The sequence below is a fragment of the Orbicella faveolata genome, unplaced genomic scaffold (genome assembly GCF_042242905.1).
Source record: "Orbicella faveolata isolate gen_17 unplaced genomic scaffold, um_ofav_v1 contig_12, whole genome shotgun sequence".
In the NCBI taxonomy this organism is placed as follows: domain Eukaryota; kingdom Metazoa; phylum Cnidaria; class Anthozoa; order Scleractinia; family Merulinidae; genus Orbicella; species Orbicella faveolata.
The window spans coordinates 31735148-31759332 of NW_028301539.1; the positions used below are offsets into that span (position 1 = coordinate 31735148).

The following is a 24185-nucleotide window of genomic DNA, read 5'->3' on the forward strand; positions in this document are numbered from 1 at the left end:
TGAATCACGATTCAAGCCAGGCAAGACGCCGGTTAATGTTCTTTTTCTCTCTAACAATTCTCCTTGCCAAGGTCTATATTATATTAAAATATTGAAGTAGTGATTTCTTTTCGATACAATGTCCAGTACAACTTCCGTGAAGTTGTTCAAGTATCGGTGCTTTGCTATCATCATCATCATCATGAATAAAAATATCAACATCCGTCCTCGTTGCGCCATGGGACGCATTTTAGACCTCAACGGTGCTATATATATTGTCGAAACCTCAATAATCCTGACCCTTGTTAACTTGTGATGGAAATCGCCACTGAAAACTGGACGAGAAATCGTTGGCGGTAAAGTGAAAAGTTGAGTGAGACATCGAGTGTATGCAAACTAAACAGAGTAACAGAGTGAAAATTAAGTAAAAGAGTAGATAGCAGAAATAGAACTTTCCCACTTCCGTCATTTTGAACTCCCAGTCACGAAATACGGTATCAAATTAACGCATCTTTTCAAACGTTTTTCTCACGTACAAGTTAATTGCATTGCTATTAGAGATTATTGGCCATCTTTACAGAGAAATACCGAGTCGCCATACTAGTAGCTAGGTATTAATGATAAACGTTCTTGAATTTGTTCACCAAAGGCCATAAAATGACGGAGTTCGAAGGCAGTTGTGCTTCTGAGAGTCACTAAGGAAGTTAGTTTTGATAACCTTTTCAAAGAATTCGAACACTTTGAACTTTGGTAAAATGTCAGTCTATGCGGTCCAGTAGCCAAACGCTTTTAGTTTTAGGGAGATATGCGAACACAAGCGATTAGTTTACACATCCTCCGTTGTATCTGCTTTGATAACATCCTGATCCTAGCTAGGCACACTCCATTAATTGTCACGTGTACGTGACAAGGAACTTAAAACATCTAAAGAACATTTCAGAGTGAAATGGCTAGACACGCGCACGTGCGGCTTGAACAGCTTCCACGCTTAAACATCTTCCGTTGTAGCTGTTTTGATGAACTTCCTGATCCTAGCTAGGCACGTACACATGCGGATTGATTCATTGGGTAGGTGCACGTGGCATGGAACCTAAAAACATTTCAGGGTCAAATGGAAGAAAAGTAAGAACTCTCAGGCTCAGTTTAAAAATTAGATTTTGATACAAAAAAACAAAGAGAGTGAGATGATCGAAAGCGATCTAAAGGCCTTAATTAAAGGGTAATTTAAGTTGGCACATAGATTGGAGCAGGGTAACTGATTCATGTTGTGAAGTTAAGTAAAAGAAAGAAGATTTTATAAACTTTCTTGAATCACTATAAGCCCGAGTCTTTGACGTCTTATCGCAGAAACGAAAACATTGTGTTCAATGCTTATTCTTATTATTCGAACTTCTTTGAAAACAGATTTCAGTAAGAAGCTTTCAAAAAGCGTTTTTTAATTTTATGTTTCGAGGCAAGCAAAGCGAGTACACGTTTTGTGAAAAGTCGACTGTTACGTACTCCTGATAGGAATATTGTAAATATTCAATTTTTTGCGAATGCGGAAACTTCAAAGCTGAACTTGATTGTTGCGTGTTGGGGTAAAGTGGGTGTATGTTCTTTGAGTGCTGAAGAGGAAATTGGTTTTGTTCCTCATGCGCTGACAACCTTTGTGACGACCTTTGCAGCTATAACTGGGGTATAAATATCTCTGCACGATGTTTCTTCCCATTAGAGTAGAGTTTTGCCTACAGAGTACACCTCGAATTGATATCTTCCAGTCGACAAAGTTCAGTGGTGGTACTCGCTTGGATAACTCGAGTCTTATCATGGCCGAGTTTGAGGCGGCTACCAAGTTGAATCAAGATTCAAGCAAAGCAAGTGGCCGGTTAGTGCTTTTTCTCTTTCTCGTAATCATTCGGTCCCTTGTCATAGTTTAATGTTACTGTACGTTGTAATAGTTTTTCTTTTTTCGTCTTCATGGAATGCCAAGGTCAGTCCGACTGCTCTTCTCGGCCAATAAGGATTACGAATTTGTTTAAAAAACAAATGTTTCCTTTAAATGACCCTTCAACTCCTGGCCTGGAGAATATAATAAAACCGTTAGAGTTGTTTAAGAAACGACTGTATAATTTATACAAATATCGAAGCTTCGATAATCCTGTCTCTTCGTGTTTGGAATTGTCATTAGAAGTGGGACATCCTGGTGTAAGATAAAAAGTCGCAATGTGTTTCTGAAAGTTGAACAGTGCAACTGAGTGAAACTCGCATAAGAAGAGCAGGTTGCAGGCATGAAAAGTAAATTGAACTGTCGGACTTCCGTGAATTTTAACCCTTAATTTTTGTACATTCTCTTCCATTTTTAGGCAGCACTTTAATATTTCGGTTAGGGCAGAAAGCAAAATTTTGAGATTTGTCGATTTTTTTTTTATCGGCGTTTTTCCATTTCTTTGTCTTTTACGTTCTTTGGTGGTCACGATGGTCATTTAGCGGCGTTTGTGTGCTTTGGAAACGTTTTCACCAGAATATCAAGAAAACTGAAGATTTTGCACTAAAAGTGTTTATCGTCGATAGTGAAAAGGACAAGGTTTTCTTCGATTTTCAGAATACAAATTCGTAGGTTTTATGTGTGTATCTCTCGCCCAGAACATCAAATCGTGCTCACTAAGGTATATTTTGTGACATTTTTTACCCGCTTTATCAGCTGTACATGAAAAACATCTCTTATCGTACGGGGATCTTTTAGCACGCGACTTTGTTAACCCAAGCTCACGTGACAAATAGATTTCCGCCATTTTCTCTTGAGACGCTGTGACAGCGTCGAAAGTTTTTGACCGCTGAAACATTGACTCTGCTTCCGTATTTATGTCTACTACAGCGTTGGGAAACTAACTGTACTCGATCTCTTATCATAGAAAGTGAAGGCTTAGCAAGTCTCTCAGCCCTGATTTTGTCGGGTTTAGCGGTCAATGGGTTAAAGGAGCTCATTCACGGTATTTTGAGTTATTTTGGCCACATACAAAATTACCTTTAAATGGTAGGAAACCTGAAAATAACAGTTTAATAAGGTAGAAAAACACCAAAGAGATAATGATAAATCATCAAGGAACAAGGATGGCTAAGGATGGAGAAGATTGACACGGATTGCTAACTTTTCAATATGCTCAAACCGTGACTGAGCGCTCCTATAACATAGAGTCACAAAATACGGCATCTGATTACATCATCTTTCAAAACCTTTCGTTTGCATGTGTCTTGTGTTTATAGCTTTTGTTTTCACTTTGTTTTTCATAGTTTTCTTGCTAAAAACAAAACCCTTATGGGTGACAAAACCACATGCTGGGATTGTTTGGCATTGTTTTCGCGCTTGACCTAGCGGAATATTGCGACAGTGTGTTACAGACTGCCACGCTTCAGCAACACCGGACAGAGTTAAGGTTGAAAGGTTCAGTATTTTATTTGCGTAGTATGCATACGCGTTCATGCATGCAAGGTTTGAAAGGAAAACTCGCTTGGCCAATTAGCGAAGAAAAAAATCGCAACCTATGAAAAGTTGGAAAGTACAATAACTCAGAGAAGAGTTCTTTATCTTTTAATCAAAGCTCTATCTTTTTAATAATTTCAACTTTGAATTTTTCATTCCTCCTGCTGAATTCTTCACAATTAGTTTTAGAAGGCACACAATCTCTGACTGAGACGCCAGAAACCTTAGCGAAGGGTTCGAATCAAATTGTGTCCACGTATTGTAACAAAGAAGGGCCCAAGAGCCCGTTTCACGTACGAATTGTACCAAAATTTACGTGCATATCACGTTTATTTACTAATGCCCTGGTCACGCATAAACCGCTATCCTCTTTACAGCTGTTGTAAATCTATTACCGTTCCTGTTCCAAACTATTTATATTAAACCAGGAAATCGTACACGGGTCAGTCAGTCCCGACTCTCAGCCAAAATAATGTCATGAACAACAGATTGGTGCACACAGGCACACTTCTAACTATACGTTTACCATGTAGACCGTGTAGGTTTGTTGAATTTGACTTGCAAAATATTCGATGAGACAGTCTTAAGTTTACATAGTAAAACTATTTCAGAAAACAAATTGAGTGGTCTTGTCGATCAAAATGGTCGCCTTTAAGGAGTTTCGTCTTGAAGTTCTTATCCTTTTTTAACTCCATCGTTCTTACATGTAATCCGTGTCAAATTTTAGCGGTCTTTGTCATGTTACCTTTGATACTGAATTGGAAGTAATTGTTTCTGTTGTTGTAAAGCACCTATGCCGAATCACTAACCGATAGTAAACAACTATTTTTTTGCTTTGTTTTGTTTGTTTTTTTCCTCACCTCCGTAGTGTTTTTTACTTTTTGTTAATCGCGAGTCCCGTCTAACACTAGGTTCGTCCTTTCGCCTAGAGTCTCATCATGTGTCCTTTCCCAATGGTGTTATCCGTCGCATTTCAGACATGTTAGTTTAGTGAATGTCGCGAGGATCTTGTTTGACCTTTTCAAGTGGTGTGTAAAATGCCGAGAAGAGTACAATGCATAAATTATGTCCTTACGCAATAGCATGTGGTAAACCAGGATTAGAAAGGAAATACATAGTAAACTCAATCAATTCACGCACATACAATGTAGACAAAATCTGCAACCTCCAGCAGCGTAAAAAATGCAACAAATTACACAAAACGGCTAGACTTCTAAAGCCAATTAAAGATATCAGCTTGTGCTGCCGTGACTTCACAAAATGAGTAACAAACTCGACACGCGTGGAGTGTATCGTCCTGCAATAACAAATGTGCAGTGTCGTGCAACTACAGAAAAATAAAAGCATGAATGATCAAAATGTACGTCTTTTACAGCGAGCCAAATACAGTGCAAGACCACAACCGATATAACAACATCCACTTCAGTACAATAAAAGGGGGAAAAAATGAGAAAATGTACTCCCTGCCGAATAGAGCATGAATCTAGCACCCGAAAAGATTATACCTGTTATAAGAATAATAAACAGTGAAAGAGACACGTTATACTGCATGCTGAATAGAGGACGAGACTACAACTCAGAAAACAGGATAGACTGCAGCGCAATATCACTAAAAATACATGTTATATTGCATGCTGAATAGAGTGCAAGACTACAACTCAGAAAACAGGACACTGAGACTGCAACGCAATGTCACTAAAAAAAAAAAAAACATTTTTTCCCGCGTGCTGAATAGAGTACGAGATTAGGAGTCATAAGACAGCATGGACTACAGCGTAATATCAAGGCTTATAAGGCTTGATTCTTTCCAAAGCTTTTTTTCACAAAACACGGCATTTTGTAAATTATGTTGTAGCGAGCACGATTATCAGGTTAGACATTTCGTGACAACAAACGATACCAATTTAGCTCATTGTGCGTGACATAAAAAGCGGTGTATATATGTAGGTGACACGAATAATTAGAATAGATAAGGACAGTGAGTTGTACAAATGTGGCGATGGTAACACACGATGGCATAAAAAAAATCGCTAATGAGTAGTAGCGAGAAAGTAGTAATGTTCAAAATAAAAAGTCTTTGAGTTCAATACAATAAAATGCGATCATTTTGACATCGGTTTTGGAGTATAGCAAAAACTGACTTTCGTTGCAAAATTCAAGAGCTGACTTTGTTCATTCAAGAACTACAGCGAACTCTAAATTTCAATGTCAGCAGTGAGGGCTGACGTTTTGTTAGCTATGGCTTCTCAATAGAGACTCGTGAAACTTAATGTTATTAAATCACTGCAAATAGTTTTTCACAGTCTAGGTTCCAGACCACTAATAATAACGATATAAATAGTTTACAACAAAAACTTAAAGAACTTCACCCATTTAATTTGATTGAGGGTTGAAAGCACTCAGAATACAGAATGTGTTATCACGTTAATTGAACTTTCCTGAAATTATTATCTTATTCTTCTCTTATGCCAGTCGACATAGGCCCTGTATGGTGTCTTTTCGTACTTCTACTTCAAAAGGACGCTTAAGACTAAGTCAGAGTGTTGGGTAAACAAATTCAATTGCACCATTCCGTCACACGGTACAGTTGATCGCAAAAGGCCTGAAAATGAGCCAAAAGGGCTACATCTCACAAGAAAACTGAATAGATGTTCATAGGTGTCGCTTGTTCTTTAACCTTGTAGAGAAAACAAGACTTCAGTGAAAAAACTTGATTTCTAAGTGAACACAAAACTCACTTCAAGATAAATTACTTATATCGCGAACACACGGTTTAAATATTATCCTAGAACAGATTGATGGTCAGGCCTGGTTGTGTGTCGACATATGAAATGCCCTTCGCAGTTACCTCAGCCACCCAGCGTTTCGAGTAAGAAATCCTTGTGTATGTGTCATTTCCATCGTGTTCATGTTTTCTCAATTTCCAGAATTTCCATTCTCAGTCAGTCTTTTGGGCGATACAGACCTCGGTCCACTGTAGTAAATTTGTAGGAAGGAAACTGTCTCTCCCCTTATTATTAATTCAGACTCAATTTTTCAGTGTCTTCACTTTTATCCGTCAAAATCCCTCTCATAACCAACCGGTAGGTTGTGCTGTCCTAGTCAGGAATGACCCCAGTCAAGAAGTGTAAATAGTACCAACACTGATTACGATACTCAGCTAAGTTAACATTTTACGACTGACAAATTCTTCATCACTTTCCTAAACTTTTAAACGCAAACATGTCGTTTTTCTGTGTAAACTAGTTTGAGAACATAAGCTCTTCGGAACGAGTACCTAGGAAATGATCTTGAATTAGTGAAAATATTTTAAAATGGATACGAGGACTTAAGATGAAAATACACATCTCCTAGTTTTTGTTGTAACCCAAAAGGGATGCAATTTAGTTTATAGCAAATTTATGTCGATCGTTTCATTTCATTTCGGGCTCATGTTAGCTAAACCACAATTTTTCAATAAATAACATAATCCTTTAAAAAAATGGCATTCTCGTCGTTTGTTCGCAATTTTCAGTATCTCTATACCTTAGCAACCACACGAACTTCGGTCTCTCGTTCTTTACCTTAACTATAAGTTTTCAATAAAAACAAAACCAGTAGTTAAAAAAATCGCATATTTGCGTCTAGATCGTACCATATTCACCCGACCCGTAAAAAGCGTCGCCTTGGGTGTGGGAACATCAACAGAGGACGAAGATACCTATCTTATGGCACCCGCCTTTTCTACGAAAAAACGTTCGAGAAGTTGGGATTCCTTCTAGCTCGTAAACCATGGGTTGTCCTTCTTCTGTCGCTCATGGTTGTTACTGTAAGCTGTCTAGGATTCATTCGCCTTCGCGTCGAGCATCCCTCTGTTGAACGCTTCACTGCGACTGACAGCCAGTCCAGGAAAGACTTACATCATGCAGCACAGTTCTTTCCTCTTCTTGAAGCGCGCCAAGAACAGATCATCATGGTCCCTAAACATGGCCAAGATATCCTCAGTGAAGATTGTTTGAAAGACGCCGTTCTCGTCCACCAGACCATAGAGAACATTACTGGCTATAGTGAAATATGCTCCAGGCAATTGCTTCCAGACAAACCAGAGGAACATAACTGTATCATCAGCAGTCCTCTCGAATTAGCTGGCACAAAGTTTGAAAATCTGGGGAACCTTTCTTCCATTCTGGTTGGTGAGTTGGCGAATTCCACTGTCGTTCTCTCCTCTGGCCAAACTTTCAATTCTTCCTTTAAGCGATTGTTGAGTAATTTTAAAGTTCAACGGAAAACAGATCCACCGACTGCTCGGGCCGACGCTCTTCGACTTATTTACTTCCTTAAAAAGACAACCACTAAAGAAGACGACGAATCAGTTGTGAACTTTGAAACATCTTTTGAGAGTCTCCTCTCGTCGTTGGGACGTCACTTAAAATGTGCAGAACTCGTCTTCAAGACTGGAAAAACAAGAAACGATGCATTGGAAAGCGTCTTGACAGTGGAGCTATTGCCACTTTATGTTACAGCAGTGGCAATGGCTGTTCTTATCTTTACTCTCATATTCCTTTCCTTTGATAATCTCAGTTGCCTAGCAACAGTGTTACTGATGATTTCATCTATTGTATTCCCCATGACCTGTTCTGCGGGTATCATCTCAATGACCAACACATCCCTTTTCCCAACGACACTGTTTATTCCCTTTTTTCTTGTGGGAAAAGCAGTCTCAGACACAATACTATTTCTTGTGGAATGGGAGCGGCAAAAGAAAGTGCCATCACTTGAACATCGAGTCAGCTCCTGCTTTACTAGAGCGGGACTCCTCACTGCATTTTCGGGGCTATGTGGAACTATTCTTTTTGGGATTGCGATCAAATCTCCCTTTGATGTGATTTCAGAATTTTTCGTGGCAACACTAGTAGCCTATGTATTAGTTTCATTAGCATCCTTTGCGGTAACAGTCATAGTGTTGATGTATTTTGAAAGCAGGTTGGAGAAATTGAACATTCCTTGTCTGCGATCAAGTAGAAGAAGATCTTCAATAACAAGCCTTGGAGGCTTAGAACAAGGACTCGTGCAATGCCCAAAATCGAAAATTCGACGCGTCGTGAAAGGCCTTACACGGATAACAACGTCCCTTGGTGGAAAAATTTTGTCACTTTTCATTCTTGCCTGTATCCTAGGTTTGTGTGTGTTGTCTGCTTCAAAGCCTGATGAGCGAACGGACACCACCGAATCACTTAACCAACTTGATCATTTCAAACAGTTTAATGAGGCACAACTAAAGTACTTTGGTAAAGAAACCGATACAAGCATCGTATTCTCGGAGGATATTGACTATTCACAGAACACTGTACAGAATAAAATAATAAACCTTTGCGTGGAACTGCAAGAAGCTTCCTTCTACGAGGGGCAATCATTCTGTTGGATGGCCGCCTTTCGGCAGTGGAAACAACGTCAAAACATGACCTGCTCAAACTCAGAATTCTACCGGTGCTTAGAACTTTTCCTCGATCAAATCCACAACGGCCCCTTTCGACAAGACTTACGTCTCGAGGATACGGAGTCTCAGCCTAGAATTCTGGCATCTCGAATCCATCTCAAGATAGAACTACATAACCGATTTCGAGAAGACAGACGATCACTAGAGAAACTTAGAAAATATTTGCTGGAACAGTCTTCCCTGGAAGCAGTACCAGTCTCCGAGAAATTTTTTGATCTTGACGACCTCTTTCTGTTGGAACGAGAAGTAGTCATCATAGTTTTTATAACTGCCACGGTAGTAGTGTTCATGTTTTCTCTATTCTCAAACGCAAGTCTCGGAATTAGTCTCTTCCTGGCAGCAACATTTGATTTTCTCGTGTTAGAGGCAGCAGCTATAATGCAAGCGTGGGGAATTCATCTAAACCACATCTACTTTCTATCTCTTTTCATGACAATGGTGCAAGCCCTGAATTTCAGCAATCTGGTGGCTAATTCATTGGTATTTTCAGCAAAGTTAAAAATACGAGGTCGGATGGCCGAGGCCCTCTGCTCTGTTGGGTGGTCTGTGATAACTGAAGCATTGATAACAACATCTGGATCAGTTTCACTGGGGTTTATTTACCCAAGTCTATCTGAAGTTTTCCATCGTCTTGTCCCGCTGGTCCTTATTCTGGGGGTGACTCACGCCCTTGTTATTTTCCCGGCAATAATCGCTCTGTTCCTCCAGTTGGTGCACAGTTTTGATTCTCAAAGTGACATACATATACAACCAACTCCCAAGGAACAAACCGACGAAGTATCGTTGCAAGTACGAAATGGCGATATACATCAGCTCAGGTCTAAACGCCCTGGAATTTCAGTCGTTGGCATCAGCTGCAGATTTCCCAGAGCAAAGAGCAAGGACGAGTTTTGGCATTTACTTGAGCAAGGAAAGAGTTCGATTACTGCGTACCCCGAGAACAGACCCGAGCAACATAAGGCCTTCTTTGAGTACTACAATCCTAAGCGGTTTGTTACAGGACGCCATTCTGTTGTCAAAGGTTCCTACTTAGAAGAAATAAAATACTTTGACAACAAGTTCTTTGGTATATCCGATCAGGAAGCCCGTGGAATGGATCCTCAGCAACGAATTCTACTACAAGTTGTATATGAGGCCATTGAAGATGCTGGAATGCGACTGGAGGATCTTCAAAAGTGCAGAACAGGGGTGTTTGTCGGCGTGATGAACCTTGATCACTCAAAACTCGGATCAGATCCATCAAATTACAGCATTATGGACCAATTTGCCGCGACAGGAAGCACATTGTCTATTATCGCCAACAGGGTGTCCTTCTGTCTAAATCTGACAGGTCCAAGCTTGGTCGTTGACACGGCATGCTCTTCATCCTTAACTGCACTCAAAATAGCCTGTGACAACCTGCACAACGACGATTGCGACATAGCCATCGTTTGCGCGCCTAACATTATTCTCAGTGAGGTGTTTCAAATTTCGGCCAGCTTAGGTGGACTCCTTGCCCCTGACGGACGCAGTAAAAGTTTTGATGCTTCAGGAGATGGCTATGGAAGAGGAGAAGGTTTTGCAGCAGTTATTTTGAAGCTGTCGCATGCGGCTTTGAATGACAAAGATGACGAATATTGCGAGATCGTTGCCTGCGGAATGAATAGCGATGGGCAAAACGCTGTACCGATGACTGCTCCGAGTTCAAAGATGCAAGCTGAACTATCTAGAAGGGTTCTAGAACGGTCAGGGGTGGATCCAGAAGACGTGGATTTCTTTGAGGCGCATGGCACTGGTACCGCAATTGGAGATGTGGTAGAGATTGACTCGATAGCTGATACCTACAGCAGGCGAACGGCAACGTCCAAACGTAAGTTAAGGATTGGTTCTGTTAAGTCAAACCTCAATCATACAGAATCTACCTCCGGTCTTGCTGGGCTAATCAAGGTCGCTCTGATGATCAAAGAGAAGAAATATGTGCCAACTGTTGATATAAATGTGCTGAATCCCAAGCTTAAGCTGGAAGAAAACGAATTTGTTGTGCAACGAACAACTGAACCATGGGTAACAGAAAAGGGAAAACCCCGGATAGCAGCATTAAACTCGTTTGGTTTTGGAGGATCAAACGTGCATCTTATCCTTCGTGAAGTTCCCTCAAAGCAATGCTCATATGAAATGAGCGTTAATCGCCTAAATAACGTCCTCACCTTGTCAGCACGCTCAAAAGAAGCTCTACAGAAGATGGCAAGACGTTACTCAGAATGGATCAAGAATAATGTAGAAGATATGGATGAGCGTTTTGTGGAAAACCTATGCTATTCTTTGAATGAACGGCGCAGTCAATTCCCACATCGGTTGGCCCTTGCTTTTGGTTCCACAGCCGAAGCATCCAGTTCTCTAGCAGACTACGCTGATGACTCCATTGGATGGGATAAGTTGGTTTCCTACGCAGAAGTGAAATCCAATGATGGAAAGCTCGTTTTCATGTTTGGTGGTCAGGGCTCTCAGTGGTATGCGATGGGAAGACGGTTAATTGAAAGTGAAGCTGTCTTCAGAGAAGCTGTTTTGACGGTGAGCAATTTACTCAATGAGCAAGGTATGAAGTGGTCGCTCATGGACGAGCTAATGGCGCCAGAGGACATTTCAAGAATTTCAGAGAATTACATTGCACAACCAGCCACTTTTGCTATCCAGTACGCAACAGCAAGTCTGCTTATGTCCTGGAAAATCCATCCATCCGCCGTCATTGGTCACAGTTTAGGAGAATTTGCAGCTGCCTGTGTTGCTGGGATCATAACAGTCAAAGAAGCTGTTCAGCTGGTGCTGGCTCGCTCAACTCTGCAAGAAAAATCCCCTAATAATGGTGGTATGGCGGCTCTAGGCATGTCTGCGGAAGACGCCACAGCATTACTGATGGACCTGAAGTTAAGTAGTACACTTGACATTGCTGCAGTTAATGATGCAAAAAGTGTCACAGTTTCTGGGGAAGCCCAGTCAATCGAAGCTTTGGGTCAACACCTAAAAATGCACGCCAAAGACACCTTCTGGCGCGTTCTTGGAACAAAACGTGCATTTCACAGCACGCATATGGAACCCATCAGAAAGCCTTTTCAAGCAACTATGAAACGCATCAAGCTAAACCCCCAATTGTCGAAAATTCCTGTTTACTCTACCGTTGAGGGTGACGTTCTCCCAGGTCAGAAGTTTAACGGCGATTATTGGTGGCGCAATATTCGCTGTCCAGTCCAGTTTTATCCCGCGATGAAGCACCTGATACACGATGGTTACAAGCAGATTATTGAGATCAGCACGCAGCCCATTTTAGCCCACTATGTGAAACAGATTGCTAGTCAAGAGGATCTTAGTAAGCAAGAAACTCCAGTTGTCATCGCAACTCTTCCTCGCAAGAGAGTACCTGTTAAAGACCAACACCGATGCTTTCTTCAGAACACAGTTTGTAGACTGTATACGATGGGATTGCCCATAGATTGGTCTTTAGTACAGAAGAATCCATCAGCCAGGTTTGTCCGTTCAGTTCACTACCCATGGCTTGAAAGGAATTTTTGGCTCAGGGACAATCGGCTTCAAACCATAATTCCTCCAATTGGTGCTGAGGAAACCACAAAGAAGCTTGCCCATCCCTTTCTAGCACAAGTGAAGATGACCGAGCCGTATTCAGGCCTTCACTGCTGGGAAACTGAGATTGACCTCCATCGTTTCCCTCTTCTAAAGGATCATGCTTTTATTCAGGGAGGCGCTGTGATGCCTGGAACTGGCTACGTGGAAATGGCCTTTGCTATGGTGAAGGACAAATTCGTAGATGTTGCTTGCTTGGAACTTACTGATGTGAAGCTCTTGAATCTTCTTACCCTTCCCGAAACACAGGTAGGTAACATTATGTGCGTAAACTTGAAAGAGTGTGTCGAATTTCAACTTTTTTCTCGCAAGATTTAAATACTACATATGATGTACAATAATTGCCTAAATTTTCTCTATGAACTTTCAGGTTCGTTACTTACGATTACGTTTCCAAAAGAAGGACAAAATTGACAAGGCTCAGTTCTACATTACAAGCTTACAGGATGACCAGTCAGAGATTGCTCTGAGCAGTGGGAACATTTCATTGGATCTGCTGCGTAGACGCGAGAATTTTGAAGCTAAAGGTATTACTATAGCTGAAACGTTTTCGAATACGTTGATAAACCAGTCTTAAAATTCTGATTATTGCTATTGCTGTTGCTGTTGTTGTTGTTGCTGTTGTTGTTGTTGTTGTTGTTCTTATCTTTTACTTGTTGTTGGCCACAAACCATTTTAAAAAGACTACAACACGATAACATCAAATTTAATTTTCTCGTTAATTATACTGTTGGAAAATGAAAACCTGTTAAAACCCATATAACTATTTATACCACTTGACAGGATAATCATCATACATTGAAAATCTGCTCAAAGCGTTCAAGATATTTCTAAATAGTTTAGTCATATATTAAATCTTTTCTTCATTTTTAATGTACGTAGCCTTTGACCAAATTGGTCCAGCTTTAGAGGAGCGGATGACAAATATGACGAAAATGACAACAGAGCGCTTCAGAGAAATATCCGAAAAGCTTGGGTTTAACTATGGACCCACGTTCTCCCTCATTAAAGAAATATGGCAGCGCGATAACGAGGGACTCTGCTTGATTGACATCAGTGGACTACCGGCTATTCAAGCAGAAGCTGAAAGTTATGTTGTCCATCCCTGCATTTTAGACGCCTGCCTTCAATCCTGTTTTATTCCCATTGGGGACTCTGTAACTGAAGATACCTCTTTTGTGCCAGTGGGTTTCAAGAGCATTACGTTAAGGGACGTGCCGTCTACCCAACAGCTGTACTGCCACGTGACCGCGGATATGACCCTAGTTGGAAAATTTGACATTACCGTCATGAGTCCATCCGGTAAAGTGTTACTCACAATAAATGACTTTCGTACTGCAGAGCTGACTAGCACAGAACGTCGATTTACCTTTGATGACCTAACCTTTGAAGAAGAGTGGATGGAGGATGTTTTACAAAGGCAGAAGGAAACCACCCGAAACCCTACTTGCATTGTGCTGAAAGATTCCTCCGTCTTTTCAGATGCCTTAATCGCGCGACTTCAGGCAGCCAAAGTCAATTTTGTCACAGTTGATCTGCCAAATGTTAGATGTTTCAACATCGAGGCAGAGGAAGCAATCAGAGCAGCCTTTTCGGGCATACCACCTGACCAATTATCCAATCTTAGGCTCGTGAACACGTGGCCTGTGGAAACGAACATCCTGCCGGACACATTCGATGTGATCGATCAAGGTCAACGCCTCGCCCTCGACAGTTCTGCCTTCTTGCTCAAACTGCTGATAGAGAAGGAGTTGCTGAGTCCTCGACTTTTCTTTGTCACCGAACGTACACAGCTGTTAAACGCCTGTCCGAAGTCTGCCTGTACTATCCCGTGGAGTTCTTCAGTCTGGGGATTTCGACGAACAGCACGCCTCGAAGAGCTTGAGATCATGATGATATCTGTTGATCTCAGTAATAAAGAGGATATGCATGAAGCAGATTTATTGGCTGAGGAGATTCTGAGTGAGAGCCTTGAAGAAGAGGTTGCCTTTCGAAATGGCAAACGTTTTGTTAGTCGTATGGTCAGGACAAAACTTTCCCCAGAGCAACCGACAAACCAGAAAATGGAAAGCAAGAAGAAAGGCTCATTGTACTTATCATGTATCCCTTCGTCAACAACTCTCTGCCTGCGTGAGAAGAGCCTGTCGAAGCCATCCCACACTGAGCTCTCAATAGATCTTCTATATTGCTGGACACCCTCAGAATCACTGATTGATTTAGCCAAACCAAAAGGATGCGTCTTCGTTGTTGGAAAGGTGACAGACGTACATGGTGAAAACGAGAAGACTCGTGTACAAATTGGAGACGAAGTGTGTGCTGTGGTCGCCTCTGGACGGGTTTCCCCTTCCCTTGCCATTCAAGTCAATAACATGTTTGTAAAACCAAGCAGCCTGACAAAGGAACAAGCGGCTTACATCCCAGCGTGCCTAGCCATAGCTTCCTATGCTCTTCAAAGAGTAGCATCAGCAGGAGAAAATCAGTCACTACTGATACACGAAGCCAACCGTGGCCCTGGGCCAGCAGCAGTTGCCCTTGCAAAAACACTCGGACACAGAGTATTTTGCACCATTCCTGACACTTGCCAAACGTCGACAAAAGCCCTTCTTCTTGAGTTGGGTGCGGAAAGTGTGGTCCATCAAGGTTCCTTTTGCCTCAATGATGATTCTTTTCACAGCTTCGACGCCGTTTTGTTTTTTTACCCACCTGCTCCAAATGCACTTCAAGAAAGTTGTCGTTCGCTCAAACGAGGAGGAAAAGTTGTAATCTTGAGTTCCGAGTTTACTGGCGATCTCGTATTTACAGCAACTACAAATGTCAGATATGAGAGAGAGGATATGGCAGACATACTCAGGTCTCCGCAGGTTTACGAAAAGCTCAGTTTAGCAAGTCTTGATTTGCTGAAAGGCAAAGAAGTCCTGGAAAAGCTTCTAGCAATGCAGCTGGTTTCTGAAGACTTGTCAACAGCAATTGAAGCCGTAGCCACTTCCTTCGACAAAACGTCATTACCACAACATCAAGCAAACACCTCCTCGAGCATTTCTTTTCAAATTCTCGCGTTTCCATTATCTGGAAAAAGAAGTGATCTCGACAAGATTCCTGTACTTCCAACTGGTTTAGATGAATGTGGCCTGAAAGAAAACAGAACGTACTTAGTGGCAGGAGGTATTCGAGGATATGGATTTGAAGTGGCTCGCTGGATGGCGGAGAATGGAGCAAAGTCTATTGGACTTCTTGGCCGTTCAAAGCCCTCAGATGCCAAATGTCAAGAAGTGCGAAAGCTAGAGGGAAGGACAGGCGCGAAGATACATATGTTCCAGGTAACCAGTGTGCCATTATCATACCAAAAAAGCTTTATTAGATAGACGTTCGCCACACACAGAATGAGGTTAACAAGGTTCAGTGTTAGATAAAGGGCAAGTTGCTTTGTTGAATCACAGTAAATGTGGAACCTTTAAGCAAGGTGATAAAAATTCCAAACAGCGTTTTATATTTTTGACCCTAACAGATTGACATTTCCAAACAAGAGCAAATGGCGACCTTTAAAGAGCAGCTTCAATCTCTTCCAAGTGTGGCTGGCATCGTGATCACTGCCATGATTCTTAGAGATGAGTATGTCAAAGATTTCACGTTTGAGGCCTTCGCCGAGTCCATGGGCCCTAAGATAAAAGGTAAGATTCCATAATGAGTTACTTTGTTCTCGCCGAAACTACCATAGTTCCTGGTCAACGGCTGACGAGGGTGATGCCTAGCAGTTGGTAGTTAAAGCCTCTGTATGAATTCCTCCATCAGCGTCCACCTTTCCATACCAATAAGGACTAATTAGGTCCGTTAATGGTTGGTTAGGCTCACCGCACAACAAGTCATTTTTCAAATTATTGTGCGTGGCTTTTAAAAATATAGAAAAACAATTCATTGAGGTATGCCTAGTGGATGTCCCCAACGAGTCCTTTTAGAGCCTCGACATATGTTTTTCAAAAAGCGCCACATTCTTAGTGACCACCTTTCCTTAAGCTCCTAAAAGTAAAGTTATGCAACGGAGACTAACTAGAATCATTATGGTAACAGTTTTCAATTTGTTTGCAAGGTTCCGTCTTACTTCACCAAATGAGCTTGGAAATGGATTTGGATTTCTTCGTCATGTTTTCTTCCATGACCTCGGTCTTCGGTAACCTGAAGCAATGCTGTTACTCAGCTTGCAATGCTTTTCAAGATTCTCTTGCCCAGTACCGAAGACATGTGCTCGGTCTACCCGGATTGGCGATAAACTGGGGACCAATCAGTGGAGCTGGTTTGATGGAACGAGAGTCTAATGTTGCTAAATTGATGAATTTGAGCGGACTTGGCTTTATACAAGCCAAAGATGGTATGCTATTTCTTTGCTAAGACCTAATAAACATTTTCCCGATATCTCAATATTCTCAAACGGTAAAAAGGGTTAAACGTCCAGTAAGGTGATACTAATAATGTGGGTATTGACATGGCTAATGGAAGTAATATGTTTAATTGTTTTCGGATTAAAATTTCGTGTACAAGAGTTAATAGTCGAGCTTGTAGTTAGAAGGGCCGTCTTATAACAGAGACCTGTTGCGAAAGGACGTAAAGGACGACAAACGTGCCATGAATTATTTTTAAGAATGTACAAGATCATTTGCGTTTTGGTGCTTTGTGGTTAGAGAAGAACAGTTTTGTAGCAAAGCCTCGTTGTAACCTATAGTACCACACGTTTTTGCCCCACAGAGACTCTCAGATTAGCGTATTCATGCAAAAGGCTATGATTTAAGTCGGGCATTGTCATGACATGAACGATGGTAAGAGAGGCAGTCGTACCCACAGTAAGTCACCATCATTCTTTTTCCTACTTTCAAGATGGCTATCCCGCTCAGGTTTTCGAAACGTGCGTCTTCCTTTCACTCGACCCAATTTCATGAACTTCCAGTTCTTCTGTCTTCAAACCATATACTTTAAGTTACAGTTGTACCTTCTAAATCCTTTTTAAAATGTTTACACAGGAGTCAAACACATGGCCAAAGTTCTAAGTGAGCAACCGAGCCGCTTCCAAATTACCCTGTTTGGTGTGGACTGGCCTCGCTACATGAGAAGTCTTGTCGGGTTAAAGAAGACGCCCAGAATGACGCTGATCAGAGATGAAATTAATGATTCTGAAAACCAGACGTACACGTCAGAATCCCTGGCGCAAAACATTACGCTGGAGAAAGATGAAGAAACAAGACGCGAACTCGTCAAGGAATACCTACTCCTGGTATTGGTTGAATGGGCAGGATTCTCTTCGGGGTCTGAGGTAGATCTCAACAAGAGCTTGTACAACTATGGTCTCGACTCAGCTGGGGCACTGACCTTGAAAATACAATTTGAAGCCAATTTGCAAGTTTCTTTTGAGGTGGGTTGCAAAAATAATCGCCTGCCCGCTGACTGTAACCGCTTGCAAGTCATCTTCGGCATTATCGTAGTAATATTTTTGTACAAATTGACGAGATACAAACGCTGCTCTTGTTTCAGGTTTTCTACTTTATGCAGCCTGATACAACTGCGCTTAAAATTGCAAATGACGTCACGGCCAGGCTTAGCGGAGGAGTACCTGGTGAACAACTTCAAAATAACGTCACCCTAGAAAATGCACCTGCACAAATACAGCCCGGACTGACCGACGCAGCCCTATCTACTGTCACGTCAGAGAGTCAGATTCAAGTTGTACCGCTGTACACTCCTAAGGGCGCAGCCATCAAGTTCTTCTGTGTACATCCGTCACACCATTATGCGTTAAATCTGGCAGCGATTTCCACGGGATTTCAAGGCCAGGTGATTCCCAACTAGTGTATATAGACGGTCAAGTCTCATATTCATCAGTCAAATTCTCCTTGCCTCGCATATACCGAAAGCAACAATCCCCCCTACGTACTAGGCTTTGGTATATTGTACTTTGCTACTGCACAAGAGAAGTTCTAGCTTACTGTTCCATTATTCTACTAAATACTAGGGCTACCAATAAAAAGTTCACCTAAATGCTCGAATAATTTACACGATGCACACGCATATTTTATCAATTCTCACATTTTTAACAGGTTATTAACTCTGATAACAACTTCTAAGTGTTGTAAGTTGACTGGCAGTGAAGGTCAATTTTATACCATCGTAACTTGCAAGACCAACACGGCACTCATTGCCTCCTTAAACAGTGGATTACAATTGGCCCACATGTGGTACACGTTCTAGCTACCTGAAATTAGCGAACAAAAATGGTTTAGAGCATCATGGGCCACATTTTCATAGAAATTGGCCAAAGAGTGATTTCGGTGTACCTGACAGAAGTATCGTTCAGCTGATTGCTATCCATAAATTCTTCTTCCCATCTCCCAGTATTTGTTGGTGCGTGTGTGTGTATGCGTGTGTTTGCTTTGTGCAGATTTAAGCCATTATTAACGCAGCACCACTGTTCAGTGTTGTATTGATATCTTTTCTTTACCATTCTTAGGATTTAATATCCTTCTATGCCCTGGGCTATACTGACCCAACAGAAGTGAGTAAGGACTGGAGTGGAGTGCGTGAGCTTGCCGCACATTACGTACAACTGATCAGCGCGGAGCAGCGCCATGGACCGTACTTTCTTGGCGGATATTCCTACGGAGGGCTTGTTGCCTACGAAATGGCGTCCTTGTTGAGAGAGCAGAACCAGAGGGTGGAGTTTGTGGCTATGATTGACACATTTCCTTGGTATCCGCGCTCGCGGACTGTCAGCAATAGACTTGTTTCCATGGTTGCCGATGAACAGTTTCAACTTGGACAGGTTCAGGTTCGTGGGAAAAGTGGTCATTGCAACGATAAGATAGTGATTACCTGGCTAATTCAATACCATCTTGTTATAAAAACTAACTTATTAAAAAAAAATCTAGCTAGCGCTGAGTAACAAAATCGAAAACTTCCTCTTTGGTTGTTGGCAATAAAGCGTTTAAATAAGAAAGAGAAAAATAGTTATATATAAATGAATGGTAAGAAAGTTAACGGGTACCAGCTGAAGGCTACGGAATGAAGTATTTGTTTTATATATGCCTAGATCTTTATGAGGTTTAATTTCAGTTTTTGTTTGAATGACTGTTTCAAGTTCCGTTGACCACGCATTTTTTCTTGGTGGAGCAACTGCAGTGTAGCTCAGTTTTCACTGGTACTCAAATGAATGGAATGTTCCTCGCAGATCACGAGTGCAAGCAATGCTTGCTACTTTGGTTACAGTATCAACGCTTTTTATCTCCTTTCGGTAGAGCGACGCACCGGTATCGCCCAAACAATTTCGTTTGATGTTTCAACCGCAGTTCACATGTGTGTTTCGTATATTCGCTACGCCATCCAGTAAGCTATTTCCTAGCGGTAAAGGTTAATCGATTAACAAATAAAAATTAATTGATTCGTTTTTCTCCGTTACAGCTTGCTTTTGAGAACTTTCTGGCAAAACTGGCTGTAGATTCTCTAAAGATGGAAGCTGAAGAATTCAAAACCTTGAGGAAGAAGCACACTCAAGACTGGGTCATAGATGAACTGCAGAGAAGGAGCTTTGAGAAGGGTCTCGCTAACTACAACTTGAGGGCACTCAGGAGGGCTCTTCTAACAAACCACAAAGTTTCTTTTAGAACATTCAAAGAATGGCAGCCTGCTGAGGTATGGGACATGTCTTATTGATTTTCAATTACTGTTCCACCCAATATAACGGAGTCATGTAAGAATTAAATAATGCGATAATTCAATCAATGCTTTGAGGCAAAACTTGCAACAGTATTTACCAGCATTTCTTGGATGAAGAGAACGCCAAATCATTAAACGTGGCCACTGACCATCAGAGAATTATGCCAAAGTTCCGCAACCTCTTTTTTCTATCATTAGGTCCGCTATCGTGGACATCTCACCTATGTCAAAGCCCAATGCGACTGCTTCTCGGGTGGAGTTTCTGCAGTATATCGCGTTGAGGAATTATGGGGCCAGCTGGTAGATGGAGGCACAACCAAGCTCGTTTGTCCTGGTGATCATTTCTCTTTGAGCGAGTTACCCAATGCGCGAGTGACAGGTGGTATCCTAGCAACAGCCCTCGCATTCAACTACCGGATGTTGTTCCCCGAATTCTCCAGACCTACAAGAACATTCCATCAAAGACGAGCCGTGGAAAAGTTTTGCAGCGGAGTAAAAGTGTTCCTTCACTCAAAGAAAGGTAATTTGTTGTGATTGCGTTTCGATAATGTTAAAAGTTCAGCTGATGGTTTTTATTCCACTGTCGAAAGTCCTTTGTATCATTTTAGGGTAGCTTACAGACGCAGTGAATTTCTATATACCTAGAGCAAAGGAAATCCAACAGTAGCGATGGATTTGTAGCGCGGTGCTCGGCAAATGACCAGAACCCATTAAGAAGTGACGAGCACTATAAGTAGGGGTGGATTGCATGATCGACAAATTTGGAAACGCGGAGGTCACGTTTACAACTGTGACTTGTATTTCTTTCAATGTGTCCATCAGTTTTTTTTTTTTTCGCAACATTTAGTATACTTCACAGGCATAATTTGGATCGTCAGGCGATGCTCTTTGCACGACAACCCAAGCTGCGAAGGAGACTAGGAGCGCCTTCGTTTAAAGAAATGCCCTCTTTATATTTCAATGCCGTTTTTCAAAAAGGAATTCTTGAATCGAGAGAATAGTCTTTACGTACGATTATTCCAGAAGATCCGAGAAGACCCGACCCGTCTTTGATAATTTATTGGTCTACGGTTATTTCTCATAATCTTCGACCTTTTTCCATTTTAGGCAACAAATATCCACACTTTGGAGAACTTTTCTTCACCGAGGATGCTCACAAACTTGAGTTGAGGTCAAGAATCGAGGAAGGAGCAACGGACGAAAGCGAGAAAACCAAAAAGATAATTGACCTGGAAGGTAACAAAACGACTAAAGCTGTTATGTACTCGTAGTAATGCTTTATTATAAAATTTGACGAAATTTTGTTGACTGCAGAATTTCGAATTTTTCAGGATTCGTTTCTCTCAGTACCTTTCGCTTCGCTCGAACTTTATTTGAAGAAATAGAAACCAGCGCATGTTCACATAGCTTGATGCAAACACGAATAATCGCTGGGAATCGAAACTTTCAATTCTCTAGGCTTTCCAGACAATAACTTCCAGGTGTTGTTATTCGTTAGTAAAATAGACCTCACAAAATCTAAACATACCACCAAATCGTGTTCACATAACAATGTGCAAAACCGCCTTTTCTATGCGTGTGCTGTTCTCAAACAGATCACCCTTAGATTTTTTTATATTAATAAGTTACTCATTTTAGAAAGCATTTCTCACAAGAATCTTTTCTTTCAGGCCTCCGCATGGTGCAGCCAGGACGACTGGTCTCCAGTGCCCAGAAGCATGCCTGGCGCAAGCGAAGAGTTGGAGCTCATCAAAGTGGGAACCTGGGACAAGTTGCGTCCGTCATAACAGGCCGACGAGTTTACAACTTGGAATTCACTGATTATTCCGATCTAAAAGCATTTTACAACATGATAGAAGCTGTATTTGCAGTGACTTTGTTAACCAGTTAGAACTATAGTAGCATAAACACACATTCCATAAGGTAATTTTCAACAAAAGTGGCTATTTGCGGCTTGCAGGTCCTTGCTGTCAAACAAAAATTGCCTCTCTTTACAAATTTTTATTTAACATCAGAATTTTCTTCAAAAATTAGCTATTAGTGCCACAATTTTTGTTCTTTTTTTCCTTGATTAGCCGCAATTTTGGCGGTCCTTGTTGGTCAATTAAAAATGGAGCTATTGTCCCCTTGCTTCTCCAATATTCAGCAATTCTACAGCTGAGATCAGCAAGAAGAATGTTTTAACGAGTATCCAATTTATTTACAACACAAGTGAAGGACGTAGTAGCAACTTGCATGTTCTCGTTGTTAAATCAAAAAGTAAGGCTATGTTCACACTTGGTGTCTAAGAAGGGTGCCCGAGTACAATTCTCGCTGAACGCTGATGTGAACACACCTTTTTTTTTAAGGGCATGTTTATACCACAATTCGTGCACAATGCATGTACCCGGGTACAAAGTTTCGACCTTGTGCTCGGGCACTAGATAGTACTTGGGTCTTTAGAGTACCCAGGGTCTGGATGCAACACTATTTTGGGACGGTGTCAAGGCACCAAGTGTGAACACAACCTAAGTCATTTTTCCCACTCTTTCCGTACGTGACCGTTGACCATTTCAGTATTGCAAGAAGTTGGGAAGTAGCTTGGCCTTTTATATTTAATTTTTTTGTCAAGAATAATTCGTGTGATAAGAATCGTTTTTTATTGCTTAAAATTTTTATTGTCTTAGAAAAAAGATTTAGAGAGAACTAAATGAGCTGAATTTTTCCAACTCTTTCTGCAAGTGACCGTTGGCCATTTCATTAATGTAAGAAGTTGGGAAGAAACATATTATAGCTTTTTGTATTTATCTTTTTTATTATAAATAACTCGTGTGACGATAAATACTTTTTATTGTTTGACATTGTAATTGCCTGCTTTAAGAAAAGTTCATGCCCATGGTGAGCTGAATAATTTGATTTTTTTAAGCATTAAAGCATTAACAAGAAACCGATGGTAACTAAGTAAGGTTAGATTTCTATAAACAAAGCTCTTCTACTCAGGAATAAAGAAACCAAAAATGTAGGCACAATTGTAGCTTTTCAAGTAGCTATCTGATATCATGACTAACTTGACTTAAGAATGCCTTGTCCGGCTGAGCCTTAAGGGGAAGATGGACCGGTATCTGATATCACAGATCAGTATTTTACAATTGTCAACATCAGTTGTACTAGTTTGTCTCGTGTTCGGCTAATCCATTCCTAAACTATGCAGTCACGAAGTTAACAATTAGTTTAAGAGATTGATCCGTCCGTGTGCCGTCTTTGTAAATTTTCTTTATCGATGAAAAAACCTTGCCATTTTTTAGAGCGGCTATAAAATTTTTGTGAGACTTTAATTTATAGAGTAGATTTGTTTAATAAAAGCATTTTTGTGAAACTTGACGTACTGCAGTGTTGTTTAATCATTTGCAAGTAAAACATGTAAAAATCAACGTATCTTCTAAACAAGCTGTAATGAGAGCTGCATTATCGGAGCTATGTCTACCGACTGTAAAGGTTGCTTGAAAAAGCCACTGAAAGCCGGTAGATGAAATAACTGCACGTACCAAAATACCATCCCAGAAACATATCATTCAGTGGAGGAGCTCCACACGCCGAAACAAAATCAGATAATATGTACCGGCACAGCACCGGCGAGTTTTACAAGAACCACTGCACGCGTCTCACGCCAGTTCACTTTATGCACAAGCACAGGAGCACCCAATGACGGATTTAAGTTCTGGAGATTAATTTTAGGCTGCGCTAAAACATGTTTATCTGTTCGGTCATTCATTTCTAGGGGAACTTGAGTCCTCTCGAATTAATTAGCGCTTTTTTTCCATTTCCCTTAAACTTTAGATCCTATTGCCATTCCGAATTTTGGAGACACAAAACGACCGTTACAACAGGCATTAGAGTTTTTCCGCACAACAACCCTTATAGCTGCAAAAGCATACATTATGACATTAGACATGTAAATTCCCCGCCCGTTCGATTATAAGG

At 41.1% G+C, this 24185-nt stretch overlaps 1 protein-coding gene across 1 annotated transcript; it reads left to right on the forward strand.

Moving 5' to 3' along the window:
- The first annotated feature begins 1661 nt into the window (after positions 1 to 1661).
- On the forward strand, positions 1662 to 23585 carry LOC110040258 (uncharacterized). Its single transcript, XM_089277506.1, has 13 exons — positions 1662 to 1846; positions 7070 to 12782; positions 12904 to 13060; positions 13416 to 15850; positions 16039 to 16201; positions 16618 to 16896; positions 17543 to 17931; positions 18051 to 18350; positions 19024 to 19341; positions 19971 to 20201; positions 20424 to 20745; positions 21333 to 21461; positions 21896 to 23585. The coding sequence occupies exons 1-13, from the start codon at positions 1677 to 1679 to the stop codon at positions 22114 to 22116; spliced, it is 10827 nt and encodes a 3608-aa protein (XP_089133632.1). The 5' UTR covers positions 1662 to 1676; the 3' UTR covers positions 22117 to 23585.
- The last annotated feature ends 600 nt before the right edge of the window (positions 23586 to 24185 follow it).

Coding starts and splice junctions, on each gene's coding strand:
- LOC110040258 (XM_089277506.1), top strand. CDS start 1,677: ATGTTTCTTCCCATTAGAGTAGAGTTTTGCCTACAGAGTACACCTCGA. Junction 16,202..16,617: donor CATGGGCCCTAAGATAAAAG/GTAAGATTCCAT, acceptor TTTGTTTGCAAG/GTTCCGTCTTACTTCACCAA. Junction 18,351..19,023: donor CCACGGGATTTCAAGGCCAG/GTGATTCCCAAC, acceptor TACCATTCTTAG/GATTTAATATCCTTCTATGC.